This window comes from Drosophila tropicalis, unplaced genomic scaffold (genome assembly GCF_018151085.1).
Source record: "Drosophila tropicalis isolate 14030-0801.00 unplaced genomic scaffold, ASM1815108v1 contig_878, whole genome shotgun sequence".
Classification (NCBI taxonomy): Eukaryota; Metazoa; Arthropoda; class Insecta; order Diptera; family Drosophilidae; genus Drosophila; species Drosophila tropicalis.
Genome location: NW_027173374.1, coordinates 13,114,688 through 13,132,137, shown reverse-complemented (window position 1 = coordinate 13,132,137; position 17,450 = coordinate 13,114,688). Strand labels below are relative to the sequence as shown.

At 38.0% G+C, this 17,450-nt stretch overlaps 4 protein-coding genes across 5 annotated transcripts in view; 2 read left to right on the top strand and 2 right to left on the bottom strand.

Annotated features, from left to right (window-relative positions):
- Positions 1-17,267, bottom strand: part of LOC137584275 (oocyte zinc finger protein XlCOF6.1) — a 30,184-nt gene extending 12,917 nt beyond the window's left edge. Inside the window, exons 1-5 of one of the 2 annotated variants that reach the window (XM_068299593.1) lie at positions 17,090-17,267; positions 16,039-17,030; positions 15,807-15,978; positions 15,182-15,745; positions 14,728-15,118 (exon numbers count right to left, since the gene is read on the bottom strand). In XM_068299593.1, the coding sequence (XP_068155694.1) occupies positions 16,056-17,030; positions 17,090-17,233 (1,119 nt within the window). In that variant the 5' untranslated portion in view covers positions 17,234-17,267 and the 3' untranslated portion in view covers positions 14,728-15,118; positions 15,182-15,745; positions 15,807-15,978; positions 16,039-16,055. Of the gene's footprint in view, positions 1-14,727; positions 15,119-15,181; positions 15,746-15,806; positions 15,979-16,038; positions 17,031-17,089 lie in introns of those variants that run through there. The other variant, XM_068299594.1, reaches the window with a different exon arrangement.
- Positions 9,126-11,172, top strand: LOC137584278 (G-box-binding factor-like). The gene has a single exon (XM_068299597.1). It carries the CDS (start codon positions 10,240-10,242, stop codon positions 10,975-10,977), a length of 738 nt encoding a protein of 245 aa, XP_068155698.1. The 5' UTR covers positions 9,126-10,239; the 3' UTR covers positions 10,978-11,172.
- On the top strand, positions 12,425-14,247 carry LOC137584279 (uncharacterized). Its single transcript, XM_068299598.1, has one exon. It carries the CDS (start codon positions 12,818-12,820, stop codon positions 13,712-13,714), a length of 897 nt encoding a protein of 298 aa, XP_068155699.1. The 5' UTR covers positions 12,425-12,817; the 3' UTR covers positions 13,715-14,247.
- On the bottom strand, positions 15,178-15,916 carry LOC137583901 (fibrinogen beta chain-like). The gene is made up of 2 exons (XM_068299089.1): positions 15,807-15,916; positions 15,178-15,745 (listed from the first exon to the last, which is right to left on the bottom strand). Exons 1-2 carry the CDS (start codon positions 15,914-15,916, stop codon positions 15,178-15,180), a joined length of 678 nt encoding a protein of 225 aa, XP_068155190.1.
- Positions 17,268-17,450: the final 183 nt, after the last annotated feature.

The following is a 17,450-nucleotide window of genomic DNA, read 5'->3' as shown; positions in this document are numbered from 1 at the left end:
TGGCAAATGTCTTATCTTGCATATGCTTCTTCTACTTATTGAAACTTATAAGAAAAAGAAAATCTTAGTGTGTATAATTTGAACGTTATTCCTCTTTACTTAGCCCTTTCCACATATATTTATGTATGTATATGAAATAAGATTCCATTTCACCTGTATGAAAGGTTTGCGTGTAAAAAAGTTCCTGCAAGCAAGTTTAAAGTTAATTACACCTGAAGCAAGACCAAACAAACAACAAAATACAGAAAGAATTCACTGCACCAATAAAACCAAAAGAGAAAGTAATAACAAAATGAGTAAGCAAAGAAAGTTGAGTTAAAAGTGAAGCAAATCATTTAAATTTTGATCTTAAATTGGCTTTTAGTTCATTATTAAGTTATGAACATGCAAACATTTTAGCAAGTCTCTTTTAAAAAACCTTAACCTTGCTTAGGTTTCAGCCAGTTTAGGCTGCTTAATAGCCAATTTAGGCCAAGATAGCTACAATAAAGACTGAGCAAAATGCATAGTCAATACAAATACTAGGAGAAAATAAAAGTAATATTGTATGTTTAGGGCATTTTCCTTAGAAATATATATAAATATATACTTTTGTTGAATATTTTTGAGTTATTATTTGCATTACGTGAACTTGGTGAGCGCCCGAACCCTCTTATCGTTCCACATTATCTCTCTATATCTCTCTTCTAACTATTGTCTCTTGTCTCTCTCTATATATATACATATATATATTTATATATACGCATACATGTAAATTGTTTAATTGATATGGATTGATTGATTGATGAATTGACCTACATATATACCACCATTAATATAAATATATATATATATATACACATATATATATATATTTATATTTTTAAAATACATATATAAAATATAATATTTATATGTAACAGATCGATTATTTTTCTTACTTTTGATGACCTTTGATGATGTATACTAATAATAATAATACTAAGCGAATGGACTGAATTGATTGAATTTTTACTTTGATATGTACCTGAATATGAAATTTACTATAAATTATATAATATATACATATTTATAATCAAGCATATATATACACTCCCACACACACATACACACACACACTGTACATCTCCGGAAGTTGCTGCCATTCGTTCCTCGTTCGTTCTGCTGTGATGATGTGATGATCGTGATTTGCCAATTACTAACTGATTTGTTTTGAAATGTGGTGCAAGCGGAATACGAACGTTTTTACCTTATATATATACATATATATTTGTATACCTAAACCGATATATATATATAAACAATAATAATATCTTATATATCTTATATTGCCTTTGATAATCTACTACCAAAAAGACAAATTACATACTTACTTACGAACCCCATAGTCTATAGTGTAAAAGCATCATTCAATGCATATTGTATTGTAATTTTATACTGAATGTTCTTGTGATAACCAATGATGAGAAGAGATTCTCAACAAAACACTGATCCACACAGACACAGTCTCACAAAAACTCACATCCACGAAACATTCAATTCAAAAAATACATTAGCCCCAATAAGTAGGCTATACACAAAGTCTCAAAACACACAAAACATTAATGCGCACCACACGCAAAACTCAAAAGCAATAACAACAACAAACCTAAACTTTACTCAACTCAACTTTCTATGTACTCTTCGTATTAGTCATTTTATTACACACTCACACACAGACACACACACACACACACATAGAATGGTCAGCACGTATGTTGAGAATTTTTTTCCATTATCTGATCATTCATCATTATGTATGCAACACACCGCACTGCAATGCACCGCACAGCACCGAACATCACTGCAATGCACCACCTTGCACCACTACAAACCAGCAATATTTGATGCTCCTTCTCTTTCTATCTCACATACACCGACGCGACCGCGTTCTGACATGGCACAGCTGCCGCCGCTACAAACTCATTATAAATTAATTAAGCCCCAGCAATTAATAATTTCACGTTCAATTTAAGTTTGCAAATGAATGAAATGTGTCCCTAAAGAGAGACCTTACGCCTCCAAACAGTTTGTTATCTCCTTTTTTTTGTTAAATTTACCTTCTATATACATATATATAGCACAAAGTATATAGTATATTTTTTGTTTATCGTTTGTGATGTTGTTGTTGAAGCCAGCATAACTACCCGTGAAATGTAACACCCCAAAACGTTGTTTCTAGTGTGCACAACCCCCCAGCACCACCCGTCTCGTCTCCGTTTACCAAACCCACAAGTAATTTGCATACGACAACAACAAAGTTGAATTTCGTTTGTTCGTTTCCATTTTTTTTTTGTTGTTTTTTTTACTTTTCATTCATTTATCGTTAATTTTATTTTTTAACTAGTTTTGAGATAACTTTTTTCACCCCCACCCTTTTTCGCTTCACAAAACTGGCAAAAAATTTAATTAAGCATTTCACCTGCAGCAGAAAAACTACAAAAATTCTATATAAATTACTATATATAATTCTTATATGCTTGTATTTTCCTCCTCTTTGTCTACGTTGCCCCCGCGAAAGTTGAAAACCACTTTGCCCACCTTGCACCCTCGCTCTAGTTAGTTAAGCTTGCCCTTTTTGGTTTTTCTGGCACTAATTATAAGTTTTTTGCTAGTTAAATTATAATTTGAAAGCACCAATCGAATTTTGCACTAGAACTAAAACTAAAATGCATAAGAACCAGCATCAAATAATTGCATCTTGTATGAGCCTTGTGAGCTAGCTAGAGTTACTAACAAAGAGTCAAAATTATGTAAAACTCATTCAAAGCAGATAATGCAATACAAAAAAAAAAAACAAACAAAAATGTACACAAACGTAAGTATACTTAAACTGAGAATGTTCCCATAAATATTGATATGATTTTTCATATTCTCCTCCACCAATCTCTCTCTCTCTCTCTCTCTCTGCCTCTCACTTATCCCCCCTCAATACTCAATTCTCATGTCATCGGACTGTTTTAATGCCCCATTGCACACAGAGCATATAATGCAGGGGCATTAATTTTATTACATCTTGAGGTCCAGGCGCCTTTCTTATTTGTACATATAGAAACGGCACAGTGACGTAGTTAAAGGGGGTAAAGAAAACTTCCAGACTCTATAAGAGTCTGTCTTGAAGACAACCGAACTTTTTTCTAATTGTTTTCATTAAATCGTATGGATTTTACTCTCTTAAAATGAGAACCATGACATCAATTGTTGTTCCTGTTGATTCCCAATCAATTCTTGAGGTTTAATCTTCTTTGCATAGCCCTACTTGACCCCTTTTTTCACAATTTGATATGGTAGATTCAGTACTGAAAATATATACCCATATATACAGTGTACATATATAGTAGAGGGCCGTTTGTACGCCAGCGAAATGTAAAAATTGTTCAACGTTAATAAATTGTATTATTGTTATGCGCTTTTTGTTTCACAACGTACTGTCTCTTTGCTGATGCGGCTTACGTCTCTTGGTCTCTGTTTCAGTCGGTAGATTTTATTGTATTTTCATTTTAAGTTCAACGTACCATAAATTTTCAAAAAGGATTTATATTGCAGCAACAGCAGCAGCAACAACTGCAACAACGCATCTTTCCTTCGGCATACGCCATAATTTATGGCTTGAGCATTTCCGCTTCGAGTTCATTGAGCGGCTCCAACAACTCGGCAACTCAATGAGACTTTAACGTCTTTAAATTGTCTTTGTATTCCGACAGTAACAACAGCAACAACAACAACAACCACAACTTTCTGGTCGTCAAAAAACAATTTCAATGCAACAAGAAAAAGTTTCATCCCACTCCCAACCCAAAAAAAATGAACTTGCGGCAGGAAAGTTTTACTTTTCTGGCCAGTCAAAAGGAAAAATAAAGCACAACACAAGAAAAATTGCCCATAAATTCATACAGCTGCTGTTGCTGCTGCTACTGCTGCTAGTTGCAGACTAGAACCCCTAGAACAACCTGAACAGTCTGTGGTTGTGCCTAATGACAAGCCGCACAAAATGAAGAAACAATGTGCGCATAAATTATGCCCGAAAAACAAACAAAAAACAAAAAAAAGCCACCAATTTCGCATAGAAATGGCGAGAAAAACGCCTGCACAAATCTCAACTGACACTAAAATGAAGTAGATATGGGAATGCAGTCATAGTTAGGAGGTGGAAATAGATGAGAAAGGAAGAGAGGCTAAAAACAATGCTGCATCAAATTACAGTACAAAAGCAGAAACCAAACAAACAGACAAACAAACAATCCAAAAATAAAACAAGAAGCAACAACAACAGCAAGAGGACCAACCGTTCGCCACACCCGCACGCAACTTTTGCATTGTTTTTTGTGTGGCTTTTGTTTCAAAGTGCCATGGCGTATACGCAATTTGTTAGCACACACACACACAAACACACTGTATGTCTGTATTTGTGAGTCTGTGTCTATTGTAATATGGTGCTATTATTAAAAATCCTTTATGACGCGCCAGCCCGCTCTCAAATTTCCAGTAAACGCATTCTGTGTGCTCTAATTGCGCCATTAAAAGATGACAAACAAAAACGAGAGACGAAAACCAAAAAGAAAAAGAAAGCCAAACCTTCGCCGCAGCCTCAGAGAGACAAAATGACACCAGCAACAACAACAACAACAACAACAGGAGTTACAGGGAACAAAGACTAAAAATAAGAAGTAGAAGTAGCATAAGAAGCGGCAAGGCATTTAATATGCTTTTTATGCCTTGCCATATCTTTTGCTCTCTTTCTTTCTTTCGCCTACTTCTTGCATACTTTTTCTATCCTTTTCTTTTCGGCATGGCGCGGATGTCATAAATGGCATACTTCATGTGTATGTGTATAGATGTGTGTGTGTGTGTGCGTGCACGTTAAAGTTTCGGCTGCCATTGCCACTATAAATGTAAATTATGAAACCTTCTGTCCATGTATACAGGTGCATTTTATATTTTAATATACTTAAAGTCAACACAACAAATATTTGAATTTTATATGCTTCCCTGAACACTATTTTTGTTACGTATTTTTCATGTTTAGATAAAGTCACTAATAAATACCAAATTTATAGTGTATTTTTCGTCAGCTGTTGGCATTTCGTTGGCCCCAGGGAGGACCACCCTCCTACCTATACATTATATTATTATCCAAGACTATTTGCATATGATTTACTTTTCACATTTTGGCACCGTTAAATGCAAAATAATTTATTGCCATATTTAAGAATATAAACCCAATGGCTTATACGTGATAATTGCCTTCATTATAATGTTGCACGAGGTATCATAAAATTGCTTAGTAGTCTTTTAGTTGATTTGTTGAAAAATCTATGTTTGCTTCTAATACGATATATTACTTCAAGTTCAATTCTTTAGTCCCAATGCAAATTTAGAATTCAAATTTCTTTTTATATGTTTTCTATAATGATCATGTTTCCTAAGAACAAAAGCTTTGGGTTAAGTTTTAGCCGGGTCTATTTAGATTTGGCACGTATAATTCGTGTCTAACTGGCGAAGGAGAGTGATTTCATAATGCTTATCCTGGCAATGTTAGTAAGTTAGAGTCATTTATTTATATGGCACGAAGGAGAGCTTAAAACGCCACAAGAATTAAAGCGCAATGATGGCAAGACCTGAAAAGTTGTGCTAAATTTAGCTCTTTGGGTATAATTCCAAGTAATTCCAATATTATTTTATCTTAAAAACGACTTCACTTAAGTATGTCCTTAAAACTCCAAAGTTCAAGACTCTGCTTAATATTCAAAATTATAGTTTTCAAGGCGCCAAACAAACATTTATTTGCATATCAAGTGAATTGATTTAATGTGTTTAAGATATATATGTCCCTTTTGATTTACTATCAGCCATTTGACTTTAATGCCGCGTTTATATAATATATATGTATACATTTTTTTTTTTTTTTTTTGTAGGCTAAATTTATTCAGATTAATTTCCTGCTTATTAAATTTGGCCAAGAAAATGAGCAAATGAAAATTCCATTAAATTATACATTCTTGCAAGTCAACACTTTTGTTGGGGCAATAATATTTTAGGGCTACGTGGCGTATACTTAATGCTTTTAGTGAATATTTAGTCCTGATGAATTTCCAGCTTGTTTAATTTGCTCAAATGCGACTAAATTGAAGGTCATTACACCTTTTCTGGCTGCCTTGCCTTATTGAAAAATTAAACTTGTAATAAAATTTAATGACTAGGCGGTTTTCTTTTTTTTTTTTTGTTTGGTCTTTTTTTATAAAAATTTGTGGCCACAAAAACTAAGTGAACGCCCACAATTTAAGCACAAATTTGTGTTCATAATCACAATTTTCGTACCTTTTTTTCTCTTTCCGTTTCTTTTCTACGTTTTTGGCTGGTAATGACCGTACGGAATATTCCTTTTTTGGTGTTTTTTTTTTTTTTTTTTGGTTTTTTCTTTGGCAATGCTGTGCGTGCCATAAAAAGTAACGAGGCTGTTAACATTAAGGCAAACGTTTGCCTTTCACTTCGTGTTGGTCAAGAAGTCAGGGCAACGCGGCTGAAACAAAAGCTACAGACTCATCGTCATTGAAAGCGAAGCGCGTTAATATTTAAATTTATATTGTGGCCAGACCAGACACCAGCCGCCAGCCACCCGAGCAGCCGCCAAGCCAAGCGATGAGCCCGCCAAGGAGCAGGAGCCCAGCGCGAGAAAGGGACGGAAAGTCCCATCAATTCTGAGTTTAATGCCTGCGCAAATATTTGCGCAATCAGCAAACAAAACAGCGTCATGCCCAGTCGTCTGTTTAAGCAAAGCAATTGACCGTTGTCCAGGCACCTGAAAGCAAGACACAGGACATGACCACAAACTGTATACCGTACACTTTTCGTGTACGTGTGGACCAATGTACGGGTGTTGCAATACGTTGTTCCCTGTTTACTTTTACATCGGGCGGGGTGGTTACACAGATGCGTGTGAGTGTGTGTGTGTGTGAAAGGTGAGCCCCCGCAGTGTGGTGGTCAGTTTTCTGGTTGGCCATGTTGTAAATATCTGTGTTAATCATTTAATTTAAGTACGCCAACAATATTACGCACCAATTTTACATTCTGGCGCCCAATGTGGAGGCAAACGCATGTGAAATTAAAATAGTGTAATTTATGTTTCGCTCGCTACGCTCATTAGAGGTTTCGGGCCATTTCATTTACTCTATAAATTTTTCCCCAAAAAACTGAAATAAGAATAAGTTAACAAAAGAAGCGCAAAACAACCATCAACATTCTTTGTAGTGAAAGTTTTCAGTAAACGCATTTCAAACACTCGCTGAGATAGTTATTACAATTGTACACAAAGCAACATTACTCGAGGGGGTTTTGGCAGGCAAATAGTTAAGTAGGTGGAGCATTTGATGGGGGGGAGGGGTGATAAGAAAACTTGTAACAGTTTCTTCAAATGAAATGCAAAGCGAGCAAGCAAGCAACTTTTGTCCTCCACGTTCTCCCCGGCTCGTCACATCACTGAGAAGTATTTACCAAAGCATTTTCTTCTACTTTTTTTCCCTTGTATCTTTTTAGGTTTTTCTTTCACTTTTCTTTTTTGTAGTAGTGGTAGTATGTAGTATATAGAAGCCATTTTTGAAGTGCAGTTAGCTTTGATCTGTGCGATGTTTTGAGACGGGGACGGAATGTGACGGGGTACATCCATCTGCCGGATGCAGCACGGGGCGGATGCTGTAGTTGTGCTTGTGTTAGTGTTAGGAGCGACTGTCGTGCCAAAAGCTGAGCCAAACATCCGCTGGACAATTGATGAAAGCTTTTGTTGTTGTATGCAAAGTGGAGACCAAGTTTCACCCTTTCGCCCCGCGGCATCTCCCCTCCTTCTTTATTTAGCCAAGTTTAGTGTAAGTTCAGGCTACCATTTGCCGTGTGGAAAACTTTGTGCCGTTGACAGTCCTCCAGGCTGGCTCTTTCTTCTGTGCGATTTTACCCTCTTTTTTTATATTCTTGTTATTGCTGAAGGTCTTGATGTTTTTCGTTTTTCGCGCCCCAAACAGCAAAGTGCAGGGAACTAGCTGGCAAAGTTTTGTTTACAAAGTTTTCAAATTTTTGTGGCACTGAGTTGAACTTCCCGTTGTGGCCTCCAGTAGTCACTGCTTCCGGCTGTTGATGATGTTGCTCAACCACCCCTCACCACCCAACAAGCATGGACATTCTTATGATATTTTTACATTAAGTGCATCCAGTGCATTATCCATTCATATATATTCATTCATCTATCTATACATGTATCAATCATTAGCTAAATAAGTATATACAACCACAATTATTATGTGGCAAGTCTATTAAATTTCCATCATCAAATGTGCATAAGTAAATGATGCAGAAAATGTTACTTGCTCTTTACATCAAGGGAGGAGTCCAAAGGAGGAAAGATGGCACTTACTTACTCGCTTATTTGCCTGCACTTCAGCATGGCAATGGCACATCCTGCGGCTCCTTCAACTTGTCATTGCGCGTAAAATTATGTCAACGCTTGTCAACTTTTATGTTGAGAGAAAGCAGCAAAAAAAAAAAAAAAAGGAAGACAAGTTCTATCTCAAGTACACCCTGTAGTGTCTTTTGAGAGTGCATTGAGTGAATGAATGGAAACTTTCGTCTCTATGGGACACACATATGCAAATAAATGCACATACACACACACACACATATTGGTGTGATGTGTGGCTGTGCCATGTAAAAGGGAACGCCAAAAAGGAAAAAACAAAGTGACAGTAGATGAAACTTTTTTAATTTAATGTAAAAATTACCAAGCCTCAAACACAACTTACGCACCCCAAAAAAAAAAAACCCCAACCCAAAGTCATTTAGGCGAGTCTCCCCAAAATTCTCCAAAATTGAACTCTTCCCCGACCCAAGCACACCACAAATAACGCAGCTTGCGCAACTTAAATGCAACAACTTCTTGGCCCCGCCCAAAAACTTGTGCTCACTTTTCCTTCTTTTTTTATATATATATTTCAAATTACCCTAGCTAATTAGCTTTTCTGGATAGAGTGAGAGAGAAAGAAGTCATTCTTAATTTCTGGCTGTTATTTTTTATTCCTTTTGTGACTTGCCTGCATTCATGCATGAAATATCCTTTGCCTGGAGATAGAGAAACTTTAAAATGCTCACAAGGCTTTAACCTAATAGATGTATGTCTCTGTGTGCGTCTGTCTGTCTGTGTGTGTCTCCTGTGTGCTTGTGTGTGCGTGTGTATATAATGTGTTTGTACATATTAACTAACAACTTGTATAAATTTTACTTTAATCATTTTGGTAGTCTTTTCTTGAATTTTATTTTGAATTTATATATATGCAAATATTTTAACACAATTCTAACCAAAAGCACTTGTAAACTTATTGAAGATTGTAGCCTTAAATGTGACATATAGACAAAATATGGCGAGTCCCCACAGCCGACGCACCTTCTAGTCCTTCAAAACGTAAACATTCTTTGACACATACACAAAATCCCACAACACACACACACTTAACATACATACATATTACAACAACTGACTCCTAAGTATACTCTTTTTGAAAGCAATATTTATATACCTATATCATACACAACTTATATGATAAGTGTCTACTCTCTTTTCCTTTTTTTTCGTCTCTTTTTACGCTCTGACATTTCATTTTCCGAAAACCAAAAAAAAACCAACCCGAAAAACGAAAACAAATGCGCATTTTAACCATCACCACCAACAACAAACAACTGTAACACGCACACCACACAATTACCAACACCACCAAACCAAATCTGTTACCGTTTAACCGTTTCCACACCACCAAAAACCAAACCAAACCAAACCCGAATCTAACAATCACAATAATAATAATAAAGAGCGTGCCAGTTCTGCGCACATTTGGCGGTCATCACATAGCGTAGCGGGATCGGGAAAGGGACTTTGCTGTGGCCAGCACCACGGTAACAGTACCACAAACACCATTACCATCAGCACAGCCAACAACAACAACAGCCACCACTTGTTCTTCAACAACTACACCAACAGGCACTCCACCATTGCCACCGCTGCCCAATTCATTTATAGCCATCAAAACGAAATCAGACGGCAGCACGGGCAGCAACAACATCAACAGCATCAGCAACAACAGCAACAGCCTCAGTTTGCACAGCGGCAACAGCAGTTTTAAGTCCAATGGCAACAACAGCAACACAAATCGTAAATCCCCACAACAACAACCGCCGCCATTACCAATGAAAAATGGTGGCAAACATCACACAAACGAATCGCATTACCAACACCTCAGCTACAATACAACACAATTGCAACACTTCAATTCACTCGATCATCACCAACAGCAACAACACTCCACACGCAACACACTCGATCGCAAACATATGGCCAATGGCAGCGGCGGCGACTATTGCACTCAAATCAATCCACACTATTTGCAAACATTCGATAGCCTCGATCATTATAGTGTGGCCAATCAGCAGCAGCAGCCTCATCGCAGTCAGTCCAAGTCACAGATCTATAGCTATGGCAGCAGTGGCACTGCCAGCGATAATTCAAATCAGCAGACACATCCCCAATACCATAGCAGCAGTAATATAGCCCATATTGAGCATCACTATCATTCGCAGCCAAATAGCAGCAACAGTTGCAACAGTGATCGATACAGTCATCCCCATGTACAGCAGCAGCAGCAGCAGCTGCCACAGCAGCCAATACACCAGCAACATCATAGTCTGAAGCATACCAAACACAGCAAGGGTCACAAAAATAAGCATAGTTCAAAGAATAGTAAATCCCAAGATGATTTCAAGGCCATGCACAAACAGCAGCAGGCCCAGCAGCAACAAAAATCCACTTCTACCCACAAGCAACAAACAAAACGCAATGGCAGTAGCAACAATCAAATGTTGCCCCAGCAACATCAGCATTATAGCAGCTCCAGCGATAGTCTGCCATTCGATAATAACTACTATTAGATTGGCGCCCACTCTACTACACATACTAATTAATACACATACACACACATTCACACATTCTCTCTCTCTTTTCTATATTGTTGCTGACTCTTTCTTGGTGTATGTTATAATGTAATGGCATCTTCTAACCCAATAATCAATCGTATGCTTACACTTAACCAACCAACCAATCAACCAACTCAATCTCACAGATGCACTGACACTTGAACACAAATTGGTATGCTGAAAATGTTTATTTCCATAACTTTAAATATTTTAGTTTACTGCTTCAGTTTGGGATATTGCTTTTTGGAGGTTTAAGCAATCTCGACAAGTCAGTGACAAAGTCCTAAAAATTTGTTGTATACAGTTTTTCCACGGTGAGAATTATAAAGAAGGTTTAGAAGATTACAAATGGAATACAAGAAAACAAATAGAAGAAAGTTAGAGGTCAATAAATGAAAACTTCTTACAAAGGCTATGTATTAAATAGAAGGAATTTTTATAGTCGCAATAAGTCTAGTAACGTTTTTCTCCCGCTCATCATTCAAGCACTTATAGGCTTATTGTCATTGGCGGATCTAAAGCAATAATGCTCATAATTTTAGGAATATTTTGTGGCTAAACCAACTATTTCTTTCCAACAGCACATTGGTAAAGTTTGTGTTTTGAACTGCCTATTGCATACTTTTTGGGGGCAAATTTAGATCTGCCTTTGATTAATCGACTGGGAAATAGTTTTGTATGAGGCTTAGCTATATTTTTCTGGGTTGAACTATCTGTACAACAGATGAAAACGTGTTGGATTAACTTCTATGAGTCCACTTCAGTTACAAAAACAACACACACACACATATTTGCACACACAAATGCATACAATTCATTCATTCAAAATGGAGATCGTTTTTCTATCTCTAATTCTTTATCTCGTGGTATCTCGTCTATTGACAGCTATTTGTGTTGTTGTTGTTTCATTGATAGATTATAATATACAAATATATGATATTTATGACTAGTCTAAATAGTTTAAAATATGAAACAAAATACAATACTTAACTTAGTTCAAGCAGAAAACAAACCCAATTAAAAGAAAACAAGAAAAAGGTAAACTTATTGTACATATTTATAAGAAAGACTAAGCTTATGATATATATATACACAAAAATACATATATATTTAAGTATATATAAAGTTATGGTAGATTATAAGAATTGTCCTCCCCTCTAGACCCTCAGCCCCCCCCCTGTCCACCACCTCCACCACAACTTATGACACCTTCACCCTTCGGCTAAGCTCACCAGTCACCAAGTTGCCCCTTTAGCTAATCAGCTTCTATTTATTTTGTTTCATTAAACAAATTTTGCTTAAACATTTCTGCCAACAACTCGAAACACACCACCAACAACATCATCATCGAATACAACAACACATACAACAACACACGAAAAATACGAATCCAAAATACCAGTCGACAACACATGCCACCTCCAGCGGCCATGATGAACTGGGCAATTTGCTCTGGCAACAGGAAGCTGCCGAATTTGTTGAACAATTCCCCACAGATTCACTGCAGCAAAGGCGCAGCTGTCCAGTGCCGCCCTTGAGGACATGTGCATCGCACGCCCATTCGACATTGAGTAAACGCAATGCCGATCTATTTAGCGGAGATTTGGGCATTCCAGAGATCAACACGCATGTGGGCAGTGTGGTGCACACCTTTGAGACACTGGCCCTGCAAAGGCGCCTGGCCGAGGCGGAACAGGATCGTGAGTTGAGTAAGTACGACCCAGCAAGCACAGCGAACCAAAGCATAGGCACCAGTCAAAGCAAATACAATCAGCTCAAACGCAAATCGCAGGAGATGCGTCAGCGTCTCATGCAGCAAATGCACCGACAAAAGCTGCTACAGCAACAACAACAGCTCCAGTCACGTAACCGGGCACAATCACAGCCGCACAGTAAACTAACAAACAGCTGCAGCACCCAAACATTAAAATCCCTGGCTATGCCGCGTTTGGCGCGTTCCACCGAGCAGTTGCCCGCATCCCATTTTGATGATTATCGCAAGAATCTCTTTGGCGGCACTTTAACGCGTCGCTGCAGCGAGGAGGAACTGCAGGATGAGAGTTTCATTGTGAATGCCGCCTTCGATGAGATATTCTCACGCTATGACGATGATGATGAGGGTAACTCGTCGCTGGATCAGCCAACCAACACCCTAACGAATACCGATGATCTTTTCGAGGATGAGCACATGCTGGTCAGTCTCAGTGAACTCGATGATGATGTATTCGCTACCAAATCGCACACAGCATCCACAACACCAACAACAATGGCGGCAGGACGAACGCCCAAGCATAGTACACCGCAATTGAACCTGAACAAATATCCGGCACCGGCACCGCCGCGTTCACGCACTCTAACCAATCTCTTCGAGCGTTTGAAGCCGGAGCATAAGTTGCAAAAATATCCCGCCGAGCAGCAGCTTAATCAGGCCGATTTTAACCGTGGCTCAACCATTAGTAAGTCATTTGTGCAACAGCTAAAGCGACCCTCGCACAAACAAAAACGGGCACCAAAGCCACCACCAAAACCCCAACAAACACGCTCTCATGTGGCCATAGCCCATGTGACACCATTGCGCAATGCTTTGATCTTTCCCAAGCGCTCCAAGTCCTCCAATGAACTGCTGCTCGATGATCTCAATGTCCAGGCACGTAGGTATTATCGCAAATCGGATCAAAGTGTGGCCTTGTAAAGGATTAAAGCCAGGAGCATCCGGCACCAGATTTATGCACCATTATATCGAACCCTTCACCCATTTTGCTGTTCTCCTAACTAACTTAATGCCCAGAATTATCCAATTTACTGATTAATTGTTATTGTGTGTGTGTGTGTGTGTGTGTGTGCGTGTATGTGTGCTTGTGTGTGTGTGTGTGCAGAGGCAACGCTTTTATAGGCTAAGTGAAACCGAGTCCCTTCTCCCATGAGTCCAACCAACCCCCGACCGACCCCTGACTACCCACAAATTGAAAACTGGCAAAAAATGGAACGAGCCAAGTTAACCCGCCGCCATATATCGGAAGACACTGAAACAGAGTAGCTCGAGATGTGAACCCAAAGAGAATTGAGCCATACATTAATTGGGATAGAAAGCAGCACTTACCAAAAAAACAAAAACTAATTATAATTACTAACAAATATTATATGTAAATTAAACTAAGTGAAATACTTATTGCATGAAAATCAAAATAAAACCTAAACGAAACAAAACAAAAAAAGAGACAACCAAAATAATTTACTAACAAATTTTAGAGATTGTTGATATTAAATAGAAAATCTTCCTAAACAAAATTTAATTAAATTTTTCAAAAATTCAACAAATAAAATTCTCCAAAATGTTCATTCGAAATATATCAACAATCTTTTTTTATATATAAATGTTAATGTACAAATCGAGTTAATACCGAGATTCTTAAGTGAAATCAAAAATAAATTTGTGCTCCCAGAAAACTAATTGCATGTTTATATATATATATATGTATATGTATACACAACTTAAAAATTATAAGTTACTTTTCATTTCGATGAATACAAATATACAATCGATATAAATTATATATGGATATATATATATAAAACAAGCATATAACTACGTAATTTGTTGTAACTTGTAGGCTAATCGCAAAGGAACACACGAAACACAAAAAAAAAAAAAAACAAATGTAAACCAATTACCAGAAGTAAAAACTTACTAAATCTTTACGTGCATGCAATAAACAATTTGAAAAATGAATTATTTTGTGTCTATTTCTCTAAAATTTAAGAGGTTAGAAATTCTTCATATATCCGTTTTTAGATTGGACCAATATGTACTTAAAATTTGGGTTTTACTATATCAAACAAGTTATCAAAGGCAAAAATATAAGGAACTAAATGAAATTCTTGGGATTGAAAACGTGACTATAAGAACAATTTTCCTGTTTCTTTACGGACTGGATAGTCCTTTTAGTTCTTTTAGACTAGAATACCCCCCTAAATGGGTACAGTCCAGTATGCATTGCTTGGTCGCAGAAGTAGCTTAAACAGTCTGATGGGTAGGTGTTCAGACAACGGATTGTAAGTATCTTTCGTGAAGTTCCATTTCAGTAAGAAGACCAAACTTGAATTATACAATAAAATCAGATCTAGATATCTACATATAGACATACATGTTTGTACTTACAATCGTTCCAAACCGCACAAAGCTTCGCCTGGTTGACACTCTTCATAACTGATCCAGGATTGTTCAGCTTGCAAACGGGCAGCATCGTTTTGCCATTGCGTCCAACTGTAGCGTCTTGTTTCATGCTCCTGGGCCCACAAGGAATATGCTTCGGGATTTTGCAGGACAAAATTATTAAACTCCATAACAAAGATGAGCTCATGCTTGCGTGAGTGTGTCAAAGCATATAGTTTATCCGTGCCCAGAAAATATTCGCCGGCCCGAATGCTATTATAACCATTACGATACTCTTGAGCGTTACGCGAAGTGCCGTTAAATCTCTGGAGAATCAATGTCCAACCACCTTCGTCAATGGCTTGCTCACAAAAGACATCAAAGGGCTTGCTTGTGGGCTCCAACTGGATACGAGTATAACCATATTTGTCAGTCATTATGCAGCTTCGAGGGACGGTTTTAGTTGCCAGTTCAGTGGCATCGGCTAGACGATTTAGAGCTTCGTTTTGTTTGTCCATCTTAGTGTTTAGGCTACGCACAGCACTGGCTACTGCGGCGGAATTGCCACTTCTATAAAAAGATAAAGAGCATGTTAGAAATCTAATGAAGTAAATGAAATGAAGAAGTTTACCCCTTAGGAACTGTGAGATGAACACCTCGTCTTTCCCTTGCCAGATTAGCCCAGCCAGAGTCCGTCATGAAGATGCAAACGATGCTGGCAATAACTTTGAAAATCTCCATGATTTCACGTTGACAATTCCTTTCCAATTGAAATACATCAAACAATTGGGTCCCAACGAAAACTGTGGACAGAAGAAAATTAATAAAAACTGACAAAAATAACTGATAATACCAATAAATACCTTGACCCAATGCAAATTTAGTGCTTATCAGGGTCAATTGCACTGATATGACTAAGTTCATGCTTTTTGAGTTGGCTTGTTCGGCTAAATGTTTTTGGACACATGCTACAACGATGCGGTCTTTGCTGGGAATGCGTAGTCTCATGGTTTCGCAGCACTGCCAACTGGGCGAATCGACGATCGCACTGCGAGCAGGCATAAGGACGCTCTCCTGTATGGGTCCGGCTATGCAACTGTAGCAAATATACTCTAGAGAATTTCCTTTGGCAAATGGTGCATGCGTGAGGACGTTCATTCGTGTGCAAGGACTGAATGTGACGCCTCAGATTGCTTGACTCTACAAAGCCTCTATCACAGTGGGGACACACATGGCACGGCAATTGTTGATGACGTTTTTGATGGCTAACGAGAGCTCCATTGGTCTTGAAACTTTTGGGACAAATAGCACAGGCAAAAGGCCGCTCGCCATTATGTAATCTCATATGCATAGCCAGACTAGATGGTGATTTTAGGCACTTCCCACAAACTGAGCAACGATGGCCTTGTCTAGAACTAGGATCATCAATGGAATCTGTGCAGCAATGCCTCTGGAAATTCTCTTTAACTGTATAGGCATGACCACACTTTTGGCATTCGTAGATTTTGGCATCCGAGTGAGATTTTTCCAAATGTCTATGAAGAGTTAAAGTCAATTGGAAGACGGCACCACATTTATCACAGCTGTAAATTGGCTTAGATTGCTTATTGGTGGCTTCTTGCTCCACTTGTTGACATGGCTCAATGCTTTCCACATAGTCAAGGGGATCAAATTCTATTATTTCCTCTGTCAACAGATGATTCACATCAGGTTCAACTTCCATGTGTATTTGGCCTTTAAGCTTGCTAAGCATTTGCTTCGTCTCCGAACATTTCTTTTGAAATCTGGCCGAGATTAGGAGCTCATTGGTACATTCCTGGCACAAATACTTGGGATAGGCATCCGTTGGATCAAGCTAGAAGAGAAAGAAACTATTAAGGAGTGTTTTTTCGCATCAAAAAACTCTTGTGTTACCTTAATGTCAATGCTGCCAATCTTGTCCAGTAATGAAGACAAGTCCATTTGAAGCTCCTCTACCTTCTCATAGATATCCACCATTAGCTCATCTTGCTGCAGGCAAACCCGACAGAGTAGTTCGTTTAATTGCATCGTTGTCATACTTAACAAATTAATAAACAAACGTTTTTTCGTTGACACGCCAAAACCAGTATAAGCTAAAGAAATCCCAGTATAAGGTTACTCGTGACTCACGATGAGCAATCACCTGCTAAACAACAGCTGTTGTCGAATTTTGAGAGCGCGTGTTTTAAATTGGTTTATATGGCTTCCGTCTCCTTTGTAGTCGACCAACAGGTCGAATTAGGAATTGTTCAGA

What these genes read in the sequence shown, in the direction of transcription:
- LOC137584278 (XM_068299597.1), top strand. Translation starts at nt 10,240, where the DNA reads ATGAAAAATGGTGGCAAACATCACACAAACGAATCGCATTACCAACAC.
- LOC137584279 (XM_068299598.1), top strand. Translation starts at nt 12,818, where the DNA reads ATGCGTCAGCGTCTCATGCAGCAAATGCACCGACAAAAGCTGCTACAG.
- LOC137583901 (XM_068299089.1), bottom strand. Translation starts at nt 15,916, where the DNA reads ATGGAGATTTTCAAAGTTATTGCCAGCATCGTTTGCATCTTCATGACG. An exon ending in CATCTCACAGTTCCTAAGGG is followed by an intron (nt 15,746 to 15,806) that starts GTAAACTTCTTC and finishes ATCTTTTTATAG; the next exon opens with AAGTGGCAATTCCGCCGCAG.